This window comes from Podarcis pityusensis (assembly GCF_964106645.2).
Source record: "Podarcis pityusensis genome assembly, chromosome: 6".
Lineage (NCBI taxonomy): Eukaryota > Metazoa > Chordata > Lepidosauria > Squamata > Lacertidae > Podarcis > Podarcis pityusensis.
In genome coordinates this window covers 32,867,918-32,887,059 of record NC_138030.1, presented here as the reverse complement: position 1 = coordinate 32,887,059, position 19,142 = coordinate 32,867,918, and the positions used below count along the sequence as shown (strand labels likewise).

At 40.8% G+C, this 19,142-nt stretch overlaps 1 protein-coding gene across 5 annotated transcripts in view; it reads left to right on the top strand.

Annotated features, from left to right (window-relative positions):
- The window catches only part of PPP1R12B (protein phosphatase 1 regulatory subunit 12B), a 113,079-nt gene that overhangs the window by 86,161 nt on the left and 7,776 nt on the right, over positions 1 to 19,142 (top strand). For 3 of the 5 annotated variants that reach the window (XM_081009806.1, XM_081009805.1, XM_081009802.1), the window contains 6 exons: positions 4,844 to 4,860; positions 5,316 to 5,460; positions 6,650 to 6,754; positions 7,006 to 7,059; positions 8,885 to 8,935; positions 12,876 to 13,003. In XM_081009806.1, coding sequence (XP_080865932.1) covers positions 4,844 to 4,860; positions 5,316 to 5,460; positions 6,650 to 6,754; positions 7,006 to 7,059; positions 8,885 to 8,935; positions 12,876 to 13,003 — 500 coding nt within the window. Of the gene's footprint in view, positions 1 to 4,843; positions 4,861 to 5,315; positions 5,461 to 6,649; positions 6,755 to 7,005; positions 7,060 to 8,884; positions 8,936 to 12,875; positions 13,004 to 16,481; positions 16,662 to 19,142 lie in introns of all 5 variants that reach the window. The other 2 variants (XM_081009803.1, XM_081009804.1) reach the window with 2 other exon arrangements.

The window sequence follows — 19,142 nt, the reverse complement described above, 5'->3', positions numbered from 1 at the left end:
AAGACTTATGTATGTGCCCAGAATAGGGAAAGGGGGAGGAGTGATGGAGGTGAAGGACAAGAAACAGAAATTGGATGCTCATATTCAATGTATTTCATGGGCATACATGGATTGGGGGGCAGGGATGGAGAGCATCAATAACCTATCTTGCAGGGCAGAAAGAACAGTGGAAGTGCCCCTGCCTCCACTTAAAAAACAAACCCAAGCATATGAGATTATTGTCTTTATCAGGGGTCAGCAAGGCTCACCGGCCATGGGCCGGTCACTCCAGTGGAGATCATCCGTGGGCTGGACCGGCACAGCGTGACACTGGAAATCACTTCTGCGCATTCCCAGATGCTGGAAATTGCGCCTGCGCAGAAGTGATTTTTGGTGTCTGGGCGTGCACAGAAGCGATTTCCAGTATCTGTGCCTGTGCAGATGTGATTTCCGGCGCCGCTCAGTGAGTCCCTGCGCTGCTCTGTGCCAGTTTAGCACAGCACGCGGGGGACTCACTGAGTGGGCAGCTTAGTTTGGAGGTGGTTCGTGGGCCGGTAAAATGGTCTTCATGGGCCACATCCGGCCCATGGGCTGCACGTTGCCGACCCCTGGTCTTTATGATGTAATTCTAATTTCTAAAATTCACATAAAGTGTAGTTTGCACATATGTCTATTTATGTAGTACATTTTACCTAAGTTTATTCAAGGGAGAGAGAGAAATTGAGCTCCATACATGTTGTTTATATAGGGTGGTATTCATATCAGTTGCTCTTGCTGGGATTTGTTAAATGTGAGTTTCTTCAAGAAGTAGGAAATGAGTTTCTTTTCTCATCTCAAGAGGGGAAAAAAACATTTGCCAATTATTTTTTCCTCTCTCCCAAGAAAGCTTGTAGCCGGTTGTGCTGGCCTCATGATGTGAACTGCTTAGGAACCTTGATTAAAATGTAGCCATTACCAACAGCTGCAGTAATGTCAAGAGTTGGCTTTGCTTTCTAAATAAATTCATAACACAGCTGCTCAGAGAAAGTTCGCTTTTGTCCCAACCTTAGTTTTCATAAACTTAATCATGCAATCTTGGTTTATGTGGGATACAAATAGGCCAAGCGTTTCCAAGGATTCCAAGTACTGGAAAAGGTCTAAGCTTTCCAAGGAGCAACATCTGAAATGTCAAATCACTTCCTGTAACTTGTTAAGTTTTTATTCACTTGGGTAACTTGACAATGCATCAGTTACAAGTCCCACTGCTTCAGTGGAACTTGCTTCCAAGAAAGTGTGGTTAGAATTACATCCTTTAGCTTAAAATTTATTATTATTATTATTATTATTACATTCTGTTTCCTGGGTTCAGCCTGGTCTTATTTTACCTTTTGCATACACCATGTCAGAACTGGTAGAATGTCATTTTATGACATAAAATTGTCATTTTATCCCCACAGTGTTTTCACTTAGAATGCTCAGAAATTGGACAAAGGTCCGGTGAGATTCTGTTAGGAGAAAGATTCCATATATTGTCTCAGTTAGACTTCATTGAAATTGCAGTTTATGGTTTTCATTTTGCTAGAAGTGATTCATACATGACACACTTTTATTTGAATTCGTGGTGTACTTCACTAAAACTTGTACGGAACAGTCCTCCCCTTGCCCACAAATCGGCAATGTAACTTTAAAAAAATACACACATGTATGTATTTCTGTCATATACATACATGAGCCCGGCCTTGGCTGGGGAGGGCGGGGTATAAATAAATTATTATTATTATTATTATTATTATTATTATTATTATTAAACATCCCTGTTTCTCCTCTCTCACCTGTTTGGAGAGTTTCTTCATGTTCTAAAACAGAAATATTTAGATTGTAGTACTGCTAATCTTAAAATAAAGTGGATTAGGTCTACAAATTTGACTTCGTATGAAAAGCTGTCATTAAAAGAGATTAGCAGAGGAATATGCAGTGTGCTAAATGAATTTTGACATGAGTGACTTTTCTTGCAGTCTTCAGAGTGGGAAAGTGGCAATAAATGAATACTTTGGACCAATAAGTACACAATAGGGAGCATGCTTCCGTACTACAGTGTGGAATTCTAGGAAGCAAAGTACATCAACACTTGGGGACTTTCATAACAAATTGCTAGTTAAAATAAATACAATCTTTAGAAGTGCCTATAAAACTAGATTTAACTTCTAAATTAGGAGTATTTTATGATGGTCCTAAGAGTTACTATGGCCCAATATGGATGAATGGTGATACTGAACTTAGGATATCTAAGTTTTTTCGGTCAGACAGCTTTTTCAGTCAGACTCGTGAGGAAACCATGAGCAAGTTGTGCCTCGGCTTCAAATTTCCCAGTATGCAAAATAGAAAAAATAATGGCCCGCCTCAGAGAAGAGTATTTATTATTTTTTTGTGATTCCCCAGATGCTATATGGAGTAGAACTCTGGGGATGGAATCAGAAGCTGTTAGAACGGCTTGAAATCTTCCAAAATTTTTACCTCAGAAGAATTCTAGGCCTCCCTCAGAGTACTCCGGCAGCTCTCCTAAGAGTGGAAGTAGGATTACCTTCTGTGTCTGCCAGGGCCCACTTAAGATTCCTGCGTTTTTTCACCAACCTCACAAATGCCCCGAACACCTTATTGGCTAAACAAGCCTTTGTATCATTACAAAATAATACTACTTGGCATAAAAACCTACTAGATATCCTATCCAGATACAATCTACCTGAGTTTAATACCCTCAAATTGTGGAGCCCTGATAAAGTTCGGGAATGGATCTTTGAAAAAGACGCCTTTTTGGACTCCACAAAGATAAAAAACTCTGGGTTTTCCTACTGGTTTCCCCGAGTAAAAGCAGTCAAAATCTGTGCCAACTACTTGGTGGAGATCACTGATCCCACCCTTCGGAGAGCTTTCACTATGGCACGGTTTCAAACACTGCCAACTGCATATCTGACCGGTAGATTCACAAAAACCCCAGTAGAACATCGTTTATGCCCTTGCCTTATGAAAATTAAAGAGGATCTTACACATTACCTCCTCTATTGCCCCATCTACTCGGGCTTTAGAGACGCATTGCTGCAAATTATACCCAACTCTATAACCAATCCTGAAGATAGAGTAAAATTTTTGTTAGTTGATGCAAACCCACGTATTACCCATGTGGTAGCGGTTTTTGTGATGAAGGCCATGAAAGCCAGGGAAAGATTTATGGATGACAATGTAAAGACCCCTTCATCGTCTGTTTAACTCGTTGCTTGTTTTCCCTCTCTTTCTATTTTGTGGGATGAAGGTTTTGTTGGCGTAGTATGTAATGAATTTTAATATTTTTTAACTATTGTTGTGTTGATGTTTGTGTACAGGCATGGTCCTCACAATAAACGGATTTGATTTGATTATTTTTTTGTTTAAATTTGTCTGTTGCTTTTCCATATGAATGTGCTCAAAGCTGCTCACAACAGAACAGCAAAAATGTTACTTAATGTGTCATTATAGCAATCAAATACTAAATTATTTCAAAATGTAACAACACTCTAACAAGTCAAATGAATGCATCAGGACTAGCAACTAGCAAATATGATCTATCACATGTTGCACACCAACATGTGATAGATCATATTTGGGATTAGGATTAAGCTTAGTGCTTTTCATTTAAAAGACCTCTAAATGAACATAGAAAAAGAAGGCTGTGTTCACAAATCTCAGCATTGTGGTTGTGGGAATGTAAACCAAGAAGACAAAACCAAGGCTCACCCTTCCCTTCCTGAGTTCTAATGGAATTATTCAATTAAGATTTGGATCATGCTCTCACATGGAACCTAATCAACCACAAACCTCTATTAACATTACACTAATAAATATGTAAACTCACAGACCTAAGCAAGAAGGGAAACAAGCTATTTATAGGCATTGCTAAGTATTCTGAGTATAGTGCTTCCAGAGTATAATCAATGGGACACTAAAGATGTTAGTTTGACAACTCTAACCTTTTGATCAGATGCAAGTCTGATAGCCGTGATGGATGCTTCTGCACTCACAACAACTCATTTCCGAACAGTATAAATATATTTCCCCATCTGTCAAGTCACAAAACTGCTATTACACAAACATTTCAAACCCTTTCACCAAATCCTTTGGAACCCTGGATGCCATGTGTAGAAGTTGCTGCTTCTGACACAGTTTTGTTTTTCTCATCTTTGGACAGGTTCTGAGGCACACACTTCTTCTGTAAGCTTTGATATTGCAGCCCTGTTTATGGAAGATTGTCAGGATTTATTTTTTTATTATGTTTTTAGATATGTTGCAAGCCAGCCAGATGGGCGGGGTATTATTATTATTATTATTATTATTATTATTATTATTATTATTACAAAAAATAGTGTGTATGTCTAGTTATGAATGTTCCCCTCACCCTTATTGTGTGGATTACTTGGATGAATATGAATCCACTTACTGCATTTATCCATGTAAGGATGATGAGAGCTCATCTTCATGAAATGGCTTTAATTCACAATACATGCAATTCTTCAGAACAGAACTTCACATATATCAGTTTTTATATATCACATATATTAATACACACACACACACTTTAGTGTAGGACAGTAATAAAGGAGATTGTATGTATGTTTACAATTTATGGAGATTGTATGTATGTTTACAACAGGATTTTCCCTTCGCCTTGAATGTTTTTCAGTTTATTTAAGTTGGTTCAAATGAACCTATACACAAGGTGCAGCAATTTCACCCTGTTGGATTTATGGTGCGGTCAGTTGTCAATTGCTTTCACAATTGTCAGGCTTCAGTGGCTGTTAACACTGGTATCTTTGTTTTGTTGCTAATCGTGTTTTCTTTTTTCTCCCTCTTATAGCATGAGAGGCTTTCCAGGTAAGCTATTCAGAATGTCTGCTTTTCTTAAAGCATACATTTCTATATGTTTCTTCCCAGCATTTTTCTCTAAACTGCTTATGAAGCTAGAATCAGGAATCCTGATAACCTGTCAGTGACTTAGTAGGCACCCCTTACATAATATGAACTCGCTTTCCTTTCTCCAAACCAAGTTTGTTTTAATAGTGAGCAGCAAAAGGATATAAATGTTTTTCTATTTACTTGAAGATTCTGCCCCCTTTATCTTTCCCACACATTTGATTTAGAGAAAAGTATTTATTGGGGAACACTTTTTTGTCACATATAATAGGGTATCTCTCTGCAACTCTCCTAATTCCCCCCCCCCCTAAATTACCCAAGCACTGAAACTTTGAAAAATAGTGATTGAGAAAGATACAAGCCTGTAAGTGGTCTTAAAGTGAGTTAAGCTGTTTTTATATCATGTTTGATGCCAGGTTGGACGCAGCAAGTTCAAGTTCTGGCACCAGCGATGCCTACGGGGACCGGCCCTCTGGTCGCAGTGCCTACACCAGAAGAGAGAATCGCCTGGCTGCCCTCAGCAGCAGGACAGAGGATGACAGTAGCAAGGATTATAAAAGAGTGAGTAATTGAAATGGACAGGCCTATAGGCCTTCTTTCTTCCCCACCCCTACCCCTCATTAATCTAATAAGTAGCAATTTCACATAAAGCTAGACTCTGTTGGAAAAGAAAAGAAAAACAATAAAAATATATATGCAGAAATGCCAATACAGCATAGTCCCAACAAAGAGCCTGCTAAAGACAAATAAGTTGAATGAGGAGAATTAAGAGCATTCAACAGGACTTGGCACTGGTAAATTTGTGTTTCTACCCACTGCCTCTTCCATAGGTGTGCTGAGCAGCCTTGGGCACGTCACCAATCTTTCGCATCTGTAAAACGTGGATTTGTTGCACTGTAAAACTCGAGATGGCGTACAGATCTCTGGAAAGTGTCTTAGAAAACATCCAACTTTCTGAATAGGTCACTTGGAAGATCACCATTATTTCAGTTGCTAAAAAATATTCTGCCATTTTGCATGTTACGGAGCAGAAAGTGCACAGTGCCACCTGGTGCAATTGCTTGTTGAGTTGGTGCTGGGCAGGAATGGATTTGCTTCTATTTGTAGCAGTTTCCACACAAGATCTGCTTTAATGTTAGTAGTAATAGTTGAAAGGCAGTAGGAGTGACCTGAACGGAGTGCTATGCATCACTTCAGATTAGGATTCATTGAGTTAACAGAGTAGTGGCATTCACACGTTTAGGGGACGCTTTCCTTGGTGGATTTGCCTACATGGAATCCTTGTGTGTGGCATATTTTCAGGTTCTTCTATGGAGCGCTATTGGTGCTTGCCTTCATTTCACATGAACGGAAAGGATGTACTCTGGAATAATGATTAGATCTCTCTTGAGGCCGGGCAGGATCAGTTGTTCAGCTTCTTTTAGGGAAACCTGTTTGCCATTACCAGTCTTCTAATTCAGGAATAGCTGATAAGTTTCCAAGGAGCACTAGGGTTCCCCTGGAAGAGAGTTGTTGTTTTTAAAGTAAATATATGCAGGAGTTTGCATGAGGATTTTTGTGCATTGTTTTTTTAACTTCCTATTCTACAATAAATGAAGATAATGAGTTACAGTTAATACGGCTGCGGTAAAATCTGGTCTCCGGGGTCTGAAAGCAGCAGGAGGGGCATCTATTTAACTACATTATATGACTGTTGATATTTCAGTAGATGATACTGTAAGTTAACTCCACTTCTCTTTTTTCTATCCAGCTCTATGAAAGTGCCCTGTCTGAAAATCAAAAGCTGAAATCAAAACTGCAAGATGCTCAGTTGGAGCTCGTCGATATCAAGACAAAAATTGACAAAATAGCCCAGGTGAAGAGACCTAGGAAACAAGGGATGTACTGGGATTGCGGCCAGATGGAAACAAATGTTTGGCCCTGGTGATAAGGAGTTAATAGCATTTGAGGAGGGCTATCACTGCTTCTCAAACAAATGATAAAATAGAAGCAGTTGTGCTGTAATGTTATATCACTTGGTTTCTTAAGAATTCTGATTTTATTTGGAAAGGATTTCTTTGTAATACTTTCTACTTTTGTGATAACTTTGGTTTTTCATTTCAATAGCAGAAGCAAGAAAAAACCTCTGACCGTTCGAGTATGCTTGAGATGGAAAAGAGGGTATGTGTTTCTGCTTTTTGGTGTCCACTTACTTAAAACTTAGCATGGTTTTAGAATGCATACTCATTTTAAAAGAGAAATATCACTACAGGAAGCTGATTCTGTTCCTCCTTCAAGAATCCTTGGGTAACCCTGATCTCCTTGGCTTCTCATACTTGTTTACAGCATTTTTGTTAACTATAAAATGTTCATTTCGGCATCCTGGCATAATAAAATACACAGTTTGATAAATCACCACTAATGAAGCCCAGAACTTACTGTTCTAGCATGGCTGTTGATGTCATATAGTTGATTAGAGACGTTCCATTGATTGTGGTTATATTTTGAAAACATGAGATCGAATAGAGTCAATTTGATCATAAGTTATCAAAATACGCTAACTCATTGTGTTACAATTATTTAAAATGTGCAAGTTTCTTACGAAGATGAGTACCAAAAATACTTAAATTCCAGCAAAGTTTAAATCTAAAGATGAACACATAACAAGCTTAGTATGTAAGCATATTAAGTTTGTGCTACTGAATTCCCTTTATCCAGTACAAAGCTCTGTTTCTTCTTGGGCTTATTGGCATGTAAGTTCTTAAAATACCTTCCAAATACGTTCCTTGGAAAACAGTAAATCGTTTGTGGTTTCAGTGCCCCGTTTTGATTTTGTTTATTATTTGCTTGTTTTTTCCTGAAAATATTGCATTTGGGTTGTTGTTTTTTTAACGCAGACACTAAACCGGAGCTTTGTAAGATGTAGGATGAGAGGTACAATTGAAGTTGGAGTTCTTGGTGGCCCACAGTGAAAGCAGCACTCACCTGGCTTCTGGTTGCATGCATTGCTGCTGCAAACTGAGAGGGAGAGAGGGAGGTCTGAGGTGGCAACAAAGCCAAAAGGAGCATTGGGTTGGCTTCATTGGTGTGTTTGCACTGCACCAACCTTACAATCACCTCCCCACTCCCGTTTTTCATCTCGGTACTTAGCAGCAAAGTGGATCAGGTGTGCTACTGCCTTGAAAGCAATTGCCCCTTGTTATTATCCACCAGCAACTGGTATTCAGTGCCTCTTGCCTTGGAACATAGAGGTTTCCTCTAGCCATCCTGGCTCAATGCCATTGATTCTCGCCTTCTTGTCTAACACTTTCCAGTATGGTGTGTGTGTTCTTTTTAAAGAGGTTTTTTCTTTGCACTTGGAACTCTCAGCCAGAGGATAAATAAGAGAGAGTAACTTGGCACACCTTTTATCTGCTATAGTAAGATGACGCTATGCCAGTTTAGTTTGTTTGGGAAATGGTACGTCCAGTACGCAGCTTTCAAACTAGTTAAATTCAAGTATCCTCAGGGTGCAATTCAAACTGTCCACTATCCATAGGCTGGGACTGAAAACTGAGCTCTTTTCAATGACCCCACTGGCTCCTATCAAGCTAATTACAAGACAATTGATTCTCTGTTAGGTGAAAGGAGCTGATAGGTAGTTGTGGCTAGACTAGAGCTGCAGGAGAAAACAGCAAAAGGGCCTGTATAGAGCACAGGTGACCCTTAAGATTCTGGATTACAACTCCTCTCATCCCTGACCATTGGCCATGCTCTCTAGGGCTAAGGGAGTTGAAGTTCAAAATCATCTGTTCTCCTATCCCTGGTGCAGAGGTTGGAGATGAGCTGTGGGAAAACACCAAGAAGAGGTTTTTTGACATTGTTTGTTCTTAGTGTAGGTCTGACAACCTTATTGATGCTATTAATGATACATATTTCTTCACTGAAAGAAATACAGCCATAGCGTACATTTTCATGTAGAAAAATTACACAAAAAATGGTAATTGTGAAAATATTTTTTAAACAGGAGAAACGAGCTCTGGAGCGGAAGCTCTCAGAAATGGAAGAGGAGATGAAGGTATGAACAATTCTTCATTTATTTTCCGCCTTCTGTACATAGTAGCATAATTTTGGATTGTCACATGACTCTGCTGGAGTTTTTTGCTGCAACAGTTTAACAGGTGCCCCTCAGAAAATATTAGAATAGTGTAAGTCATTGTTAAAATGTTGGTATTGGATTAACCATTCGTGCATGCACACTACTACTAGCTATTGGGAATTTATTTATTCATAAAAATAGTTATAAGTTGTCTTTCATCCCTACAGGGCTCTCATGATGGTATTCAAAAACAAAAACAGATTTAGGCTATAAACCAGATTAAGAACAGAAAAGAAAACATATTAAAACCTCTACATACTAAAAATTCAGAGCCATGCAGAATGGAAACCATTTTATTGCCCCCCTGAAAATAAGTAGAGAGAAGCCATTTTTACCTCCCTTGGGTGAGAGGGCCACCATTTTGCTACTGCCACAAAAAAGGCCCTGTCCCCTGTAGCCACCTCTTTAGGCAGTGGAACCATGCCGCAGGGCCTTAGAAGAAGATTGTACACTCCTATGGGAAGAGATGGCTTTTCAGATATCCTGGCCTCAAGCCATCTAAGGCTTTAGAGGTTAGCACCAGCATCTTGATTTGTGTCCAGAAGCATATCAGAAGACAATTCAGTTGGTATAAAACAGAGTGAATGTGGTCTGTGCCGTGCACATCAGAAAGCAATTTGGCTGCAGTATTTTGCACTAACTATACTTTCCAAACCCTGCAGCCCCACACAGTTCATGCTGCAGTAACTAAATGGCAACTGGTTGAAGCATGCATCACTAGAGCTAGATCCATCTTCTGCAGGAAGGGGCACAGCTAGTGCACCAGTCAAAGGCATTCCTAGCCGTAACAGCAACCGGATAATCGAGGACCAATGCCAAATCCATTAAAGCACAAATGTTGTGGGAGAGAGTACATCCCCATCCAAAGCAGACTGTAGTCCAGAGAAGATTGCTGACTACAAGAACCATTGGTCTTGCTTGGATCGAGCCTGTTTGTTGCCCACATCCATCCATCTCTGCATCCAGGCAATGATTCAGGACTTCCACAGCCTTCTTGGGGATTAGTTGATCAGGTAGTGCTTGGGTGATAGGGAGTTGGTGGATATACCAAAATTTAAATTGTGCTAAAAAGTCTCCCCAAAACTTCACCTGCCCAGAAAATAGAAATGTTTCCCAGCTTGCAAGATAAACATTCCAGAGTTTTGTGTTGCATTTTCTCTTGAGTTTTGTATGCAGTGCCTTGCAAATGCCTCCTGAGTTTGTATGCTCCATAACTCTGAGGCTCTTATTCCTTTATGGTGATACCATTTTATTATGAAGCAGGATGAGGGTATCAGTTTATGTAGCAATGTGTGCTCTCAGTCCTCAGCCAACTATTAGAAATACAGTGGCCCCCAAGTATGCAGAAGTTTACCCCTGCTTTAGTGACATCACTTCAGACACTATTTGGAGAGTGGCTTTTCCTGATGAAAGAAGGGATTTTTTTCTTGTTGCTCTTGCCATAGAGGTAAGAGGCAAAAGTGGACACAAGCCCTGACCACACAGTACTGTGCATGTCTACTCAGAAGTTGGTCCCATTGAGCTCAGCTGGGATTACTTGTGTATAATATATGATTGCTGCCTAAGAGAAGCACCCACTGTTTCAGCATGGCCAAAAACCATGTATTTGCCGAATTAGTTCTTACTGTATAAATGCATTCAGTGCTTTAGGTTTCTAAATGGGAAAGCTATTAGTAAATGTTATGAATGGTAAAAGAAAACAGAAACAACAGATTCCGTTATTGCACAGCACCTGCATGTAAAATTGCAATATGGGCATAGAGAAGCCACTGCCTGTACATTGTCTGGGAAAATGCAGTCAGTTATAGTTTTTCCATGTCTCCAAACAAACCACAAGCTGCTGCCAAGGTTCCTCTTGGCTTACCGTGCATGGTTTGTTTGCAGAAGACAACCTGTGAGCCTGCGTTCATATGTAACACTAAGCCAAACAACAGCTTAGTTCCAGGTAGAGTGGCACCAACAGAAGCAGGAGTGGAAAGAAGTGGTGGTGATTTTTGCTCTGTGTCCCTGCCCACTTGCTTATCCACATTTAGCTATGGTTTGGCTTACTGTTACAAGCAGACTGTTCACTCTGTGTGTCTGTACACAGTTTGATTGTAACTAAGGCTTGTATGCTTTGTTTCTGCCAGTAATACATTAAGGTCTCTGGCCTTGAAATATAAAATGCCTAGTGGGTCAGACTTACTTTTGCCTTCCACTGGTTATAGTATCTCGCAGAATCATTCCTGCTAATGTTAAATAAAATTCGCTTTGGTATACCGATTCTATTTTACTCTGAAACACTGTGCAGGTCAAAATGTGCAGCTGACAGTTGTATAAAAAACTCATAAGTGGAGATGTGCATTCACCTCAGACTTGTGCCTATCTATGCTGAGGATCCCCACCTCTGGGATATATGGACCCCCTTGGGATCTGAGGTGGGCACCCAAGTCACTGGAACCACCTCAGAAAGATTCAAATGTGTTTGATATAATTTTGTAACCTTCCTCAATCTCTTTATCAATAGACGATGACAGGCAAGTGGGGAGGCAGGCAGGCAGGCAGAAGAGGAGTTTTACAACTGAGAGCTCTAGCTTCCAATTAGGAAATTTTACCAGGCTCCTCCTTTTACTTCCAATCACAGTACTTTGGGGAGGGATATAGGAAGAATTCCCCACCTGACCACCCCAGCAAGGGAGTGCTGCCCTCACACTGTTGCTGCATTTCTGTAGTGCACTGTCACTAATCTGATCTCTGATCAAGCAACTGTATTTGGTAAAGGCGTTTCAGCTTGTTGATTCTTTCTCTGACAGACTCCGCTCTAGATTTGGGGTGGAGAATACCCTTTTTGCATCTTTCCCCCTCATGTTCACAAGTCAGGATGTATGTGCAGCAACAGCAGCAGCCACAATGTAATGGGCTACTATTCTCCCACCACAATTCACTTGCTGGCTTATCCAGTGACAGCAGCACTGTAGCATGTTGGGAGCCAAACAGCTGCTCTGCTCTGTTTCTCTGCTCTGCTCTGCTCCTTGCCCGTTACAGTGTCACTGCTGGGTTGGCCTGTAAATGAAAACATGGCGGGAAAGGCTGGTGACTTCAGCAGCATCACTGCCAGGAAACCCAAGCAGTGTTAGGTGCTTGGGGCAGGGAGGTAAGTGTTGACTCCAGCACACTCTGCACTGGTGCAGGTCCCAGCATATATGCTCTAGTTGTTGGAATATTTTCTACCTCGTGCAAGAATTGTTTTGTGGGGCTTGGTGACTGGCACACTGAACATGCCAGGTCTTACACACATTGACATTTAGACTCAGTGTTCCCTTTGTCTTCTGCCTCTGCCTGCCGTTCTTTCAGTGCACTATGTCAGCTCCGAACTTGAAGCAGTCACTCTGCTCCAGCATGGTGTCTCCACACTGATTCGAGGAATGTGCCTTGTGAAGGCATGCACCTTGCTCCTTCCTCTGTCTCTTTCTCACTGTCTCCAGAAGTGTCTGCTAGCACCCTTGCCTGCCTTCCTCTTCTCAGGCTTACTGGTAAAGGTGCATGCATTGCTGTTTCTCTTCCTGCCTTCCTCTTATGCCAGGACTGGGGGTGGGGGGTGTTGTGGGCCTTGGTTCTCACTTGGAATGCTAGACATGCAAGTTTTGCCTCATGCTCACATCAGCCCTTTCTTCTTCAGCTTTCCACTTCCTGTGACTTTGGTGCAAGGGCACCTCTACACCCACAAAACCACAGGGACAGGCATGACACCTCTTTTTTTTCTTAAAAAAAAAGAACCACCACCCTCGGTTTGGCAGGCTTCATCCCCTCATAATAGACTACAATGGAAATGTCATCCAATTCTGCCAAAATATAGGTCTTCTTGATTTTCCCCTTGTAGTCAATGGGGAAGACATCGGGTGCTTCGGAAAATGAGGCGAGGCGACCCTCTGCCTTGGATCCGAGGCGAACTGCGATGTTAAGCCAAGCCACCAAGCCGAGGCAACCCCCAGTCCGAGCCAATGAGAGGTGGGTTCCAAGGCCATTTTTTTTCCTGTGCACAGCCCTAGTCATGAGGTATGCATTTTAAATCTCATGGCAGTTTTGGGCAAAACTTTTATAACTGCATTTCTTCCCACTCATTCATACTTCATGGCTCCAGAATATTGCTTGAAGGACGATTGATAGCACAAGTAAGTACTTGAGAGGAGTTGTCAAGCTTCCGGTTTCCTTGCGCCACCATTTGAGCTTTCTATCTAAAGACGTACAGATTGGTGCTGGACTGGGCAGGAATTTGCCTTTTCAGGCAGCTCCTTTGACATGCCATCCCTTTTTTGGACATCTGCTTTAAAGAAGTGCTGTTTTCTGGCAATCATGTTTTTCTGGTAAAGGCAGAGGCAACGTCTTGTGCTTCCCTGGTGACCTGAAAATATTAAGCTGGCTTCACTGTACTATATAGGTTTACACAATATGCAAATACTTCTGCTCCCAAAATGTGTCTGTTCTTTTTTCTGCCCCCTGGTGCTTATTTCCCTAGAACCTAACTTCATTTCTTGGTGGTGGGGAGAAATGTTTCTGCTTCAAGAACAGGAGCTGCTGCACCCCTGAAACCATAGTAGTGATGAAAGCCATTTCCTGCCTTGCTGGAGATGGTTCCAATTTATGTCCTTTATGTTTTTACTGAGTGTGATAATCCTTTGAAGTCAAGATCTGTTTCGACTTGGGGGGGGGGGGTTTCAAAGCGGAAATTGCACTCCATCTTACAGCATGATCCTCAGTTGCGGGGGATGGGTTGCACCATTGGCCTCTCTAGAGGTCTTATTAAAATGTAATTATTTGAAAGCTCTTGAAGAATTAAAATGAGAACGCAGAGGGGCAAACGCAACACCACCTTGAATTCAGCTACACAAAATAGCTATACTGTACCTTGTTCTGAAGGATGGTGTGACTAGCAACAACAACAAAAAACCCTCCTAAAATGTACTTGTAAGAAGAACAATGCTGTTGTGATACATGTAACCAATATGCAGTAGTTACCAGGATTTTATCTCTCGGGTGTGATTGCTGAAGTGTTCGGCTCTGGAAACCCTAAAGCAGCAGTACTGATTTGTGTGAGGTGGTGAAACTATGAAAATCCTCGATAATCTTATTTACTATTTTTCTTCTGAACTACCTTTTCTAAATAAATGTAATGCCCTTGAGTGGTCCGTCAACTTTGGGTGTGCTGCCATAATATTACAGGCCATTTTCAGCATGTCTGCTTCTCTCGAATGACATCCATTTCATGCATTACATGCCTTATCTGTCCACAACTTCTTTTTATAGCCAAAGTCACCTTGAGTTGACAAAGCAAATATGCAGGCATCCTGCCTCAATCCCTCTTGTGCTGTGGTTGCATTTTGGCTTACTCTTTGTCCAGGAACTGCTTTTTCAATTTACATTCTTTCCCTGCTATACAGTCACCTCTTTTCTTGCTGTCAGCAACTCACTTGGAGGAAGGAAGGTAAAAAACTGAGTTTGACACTGAAGCAGTGTCGTTAGGCTCTCTGGGTTGCTTGATCGCTTTGCGACTTGGCTGAACAGAGACACAGCTCAGCGATATCAGCTTAATCAGCTGGAATGTTCAGCAATTAAGCCTTTTAAATTATTGACAGGTTGGGCTTTATCATTTTTAGTAGTGAAACCTTTGATGCAGAATTCAGTTTCTTTTCTGGCTCTGCTGCCCCATTTATGATCTGTCCTCCTATGCAATACAATTATTGTGAGCTTCTGAAGAACTAAATTAATGAAGCATAAACCAGGCACACCAGCATTAGGATTTCCTAATAGTCACAGCATAGATGGGCGGGATAAGGATACTGTGTTGTGTGTCCCTCACAAAAATGTTTGCAGAGTTTGCTAACCTTTTAGTGTTTTTGTCTTATGGGCTTAGTGCCCTGTGCTTTAAAAAAATAAAATAAAATGACTCTCACAGTTGAAAATTAAGTAAATTATATCCAGAGATCTGTTTAGCCAAACGGTTATGAAGAGCTTTTGGTTGGAGCCTGGATTTAGTCAATAAATCTCTATGCTTCAGTCAATGAAGAAGAGAAGAGTAGAATGGAATGCAAGCTAATGGAAGATACTTGCTTCTGCAGAAAATTCTAGGTTGCTGTACCACAATCATCCCAGAAGTAACAAAAGGATGCTGTTCCATTGGATTTGTGTTGTCTTTTCTGCAAATGGTTGTCACATGGATGTTGTACCTCATATTTTGAGATTATGTCAAGATTATTCCCCATCCTACTGGCCCAGTAAAACTTTCTGTAAGGGTGTTTATATCCATAGTTATATCTTCATCATTGTGTTTTCTTCACTGCCTTACAAAGGCATTTACTTCATGTCTCAAGTAGACAGATTCAACGGCTCAGTTATACCTTTGAATGGACACAGCAAAATAATATTCCAACAGAATCCCTACAGCTTTCACAATCTGCCCATGTTGTTTTATTATTACACCATATTGAAAGTGAAATGCATTAGACATTTCCTTCTTTAGAAAATTGGGTCCTTTTAGAGTCTGCATTGGAAACCCTTCTGAAGCAATTGCCTTTGATGCTATAAAAGCAATTTCAAAGCACTTAATTGTCTGTATACTTGGTCTTTAGTTTTCATACAAGATTTTAGTCCTATTTATACTAGAGAAAATTGCCGTGAACACATAAATTAACACTTGTGTTTCATGCCAGTAAGGAATGCTGACCATTTTTTCCATACACATATATGAAAAAGTGTGTGCTTGTATTTAGAGGGGTGTTTTTGAAGATTCTGCATCAATGGTGTTTACTGTAAAGCTACTGTTGGGCTAAATTGTGGAGCACAAATTCAGCCTGGGGACACTTACAGACGGCACAGGCTATAAGAGTTGTGTATTGTGACAGTATTCAGCATTGTACAAACCAGTTTCCCTTTCCACTGCAAATACTACCACATGTTGTAAAGCGAAGGATAGCATTAGACTCATTTTAAAGCAATTTACTTAAGCTGCTACAACTATCCCCTTTTGCCATGCGAAGCCACTTTGGCTGGGATGTGGGTCATATAAAGCTTTTATAAAGATACTTAACTGCCCTTTTGGTTCTCTTCCAACCAGCATTAGTCATCTGTCAGTACCTTGCAAAAGGACTTTAAAAGTGCTGTGCGCAAGGTTTTCCTGATGTGGTTTTCAGCCATGGTGAAGTTTCTCACTCCATTTAAGAGCTATAATTTGTCACCTTTATGGTGTTTCGTTAAATTTGAAACTTGGTTAGGCCCAAGCCTTAAGAGAATGAACAGCATTCTCTGTGGTTTCTTTTTTGGTTGGTCTAGTGCTTTAGTATGTTGTCCAGCTTCTTCTGTGCTTTCACTGCTCTCCACCTCTCGTTGCTGCTCTTCTTTTTTTCTTGCTTGCCAATTGAATTCATGTTTCTGTGCTGTTTTATATTCTCTGTTTTGTCTTTGTCTATCTCCTCCATGTCTCACTTTGCAGAACCTTCACCAGCTCAAACAGATTCACACTTTGAGGCAGATGAATGAGCAGCTGCTGGCCGAAAACAGGGCTTTGACCCGGGTTGTAGCCAGGCTCTCGCAATCCGCTGAGACCCCAGAGTCAGAAGAGCTATAGCATCTCCCCCTCCAGTTGATCTCTCCTCTCCTTCCAATCTTCCAGGCAGGTCTTTGCTCTTATTGTCTGACTGAGCTATTCCCTACCCTTTCTACATTCTTCCTAAATGTGGCAGATAAGGAGCGTGACACGCAAATAGCAGTATGGAAGTCACTGCCTGTTCATATACTAAACTTTGCATTTCTAATGCGTACAAGGTACTTCAGTCACTTCTTTTCAGGTATACATTTCCCCCATATGGGTTCTGCATCTCAGGATGATCACCAGCCTAATAATAGTTTCGTTCAGGCTTTATTTTGCCTTTTTAAAGCGTTGTTGCGTAAGCACTGGATGAATGAAAGAGGCAGAACAAACACACAAAAATCCAGCCACCTGGTTTCCATGACTTTGAAAAAGAATAATGCAGTTCTGAAGGTAAATGTAGGATATCATTAATACTAACAAAGTATATGTAAGTGATCAGAACTGGGACATATGGCTCAGTGTTAAAGATGGGTTTGTATTGAATATTTTTATGAAATGGTGTAGTATCTGGTGTGAGCTAACACCGATGTAATCCAGCAATGTTTAAAAAAAACAGTTTTGTCATTGGGGAGGTAGGTTGTATTCTAGCTGTGGTTTTGTAAGGATCTAAAGCTTTTAGACGGCGGGACAGGGGTGGCGCTGTGGGTTAAACCACAGAGCCTAGGACTTGCCTATCAGAAGGTCGGCGGTTCGAATCCCCGTGACGGGGTGAGCTCCCGTTGTTCGGTCCCTGCTCCTGCCAACCTAGCAGTTCAAAAGCACGTCAAAGTGCAAGTAGATAAATAGGTACCGCTCCGGCGGGAAGGTAAACGGCGCTTCCGTGCGCTGCTCTGGTTCGCCAGAAGCAGCTTAGTCATGCTGGCCACGTGACCCAGAAGCTGTACACCGGCTCCCTTGGCCAATAAAGTGAGATGAGCACCACAACCCCAAAGTCGGTCATGACTGGACCTAAAGGTCCCTTTACCTTTTTAAAGCTTTTCTGCTAATTGTGCATGTAAGTTGTGAGAGAGAAAGTACCGGAAACTGCAAAACAAAGATCCAAGTCCTCATGTTTGTTTATTTATTTCAAAATTTTCATACCACACAGATAACTGCCCCCCCCCCCAAAATACTAAATATGGGGAGGCAACAAATTAAAGAACATGCAGCATTTTTATTTAATGAAAGCCATTTTTGAATAGTAAAGCTTATAAATGATATGTGTTCATCAGAAAAAGTAGGTATAGATGTGTGTTTTTTAAGGACTAGATAGCTTCATGGAAGATATGAGTATTGATGCCTTTGTCAGAGGTCAGGCTTACATGAGTGGGGGAAAAATTGAGTGGCCCCCAGTCAATGCCTCAGGTTTTCTCAACACTATAAAGATTCTGCCCAGTTAGGATGGCTTTTTGCAAAGCACACATGAACAAAATAAAACCAATTGTTTTGTTATAATGTTCTTTACTGATGCTTTGAGCTCTCCTGAAGCTTTTAAGTTGCACAGGGTGTTTGTTTTATGTGCTCGGTGTCTTATAGGTTGGCATGCTACGCTTGCTACATATAGCAGCTCTAATGCAAAAGTGTAAGTCTTTTTCTCTTGAGAACTTGCTTCAGTGAAGCAACAAAGCAAAGATTTGGTCCTTTGATACTTTCTCCCTGTATGTTGCAATTCATCTGACTGAAATGTCACTTCACTATAAGGTACCATGTTTCTTTGCAGATGCTAAACACTACAGGGTCATACCATGCAGGCACTTTGTCTTCTATTTCACAGTTGTATTACTTAATATACCTGGGATCTACATTTGTACTGTACATGCAGAAAAGTGCTTTTCTGGGTATTCATGGAAACACCACTAAAGCTCCTTGATTCCCCCCATACATATATTTTCATAGCTTGTGTTTAGTGTGAATGTTTTTAATGGATATCATGTAGTGAATCCTGCATAATAGTTTTGGGGAACACCAGATGTGTTGTGTAGTAAATTACACATTAATCATTTTGTTCTCCTTACCCTAGTTAGACCAGTCATCTCATGTTTGGGCTAATTTGCTTTGAAGGAACTGCTGAAGGATGCCATTGGACTGATGGTAGAACTTGTTCTGACACTCCATGTTTTGTTAATAATCTCACTTGGGCCTTGCTTTCCTATTATAAAATGAAAACAATGGTTGTACTTGTCAAAGTTGCTTGAGACATTCTAGAAAGTGTATGTCTGACTGTTGTTTGCAGGCTCATCCTATAACTGCCTATATAACATTAACTATTCACACCTTGTGTGAAGCTCAGGATGAAACTATGAAGTTCAGCTATCATTTTTATACCGGAAACCTATTTGCATATTCAGGCCCCACAAAGAGAAAAGTTGAATGCTGATTTTATAAATCCAATACCATTCCAATCTCTGCTTGCAATTTTTGGCGGTTTTCAAGCAAATATTAAAGAACTCTGCTAACCTGGGATGAAATACCTCACAATTAAGGTTTTGTTGCTACTGAATGGTCAAATAAATATGACTACAT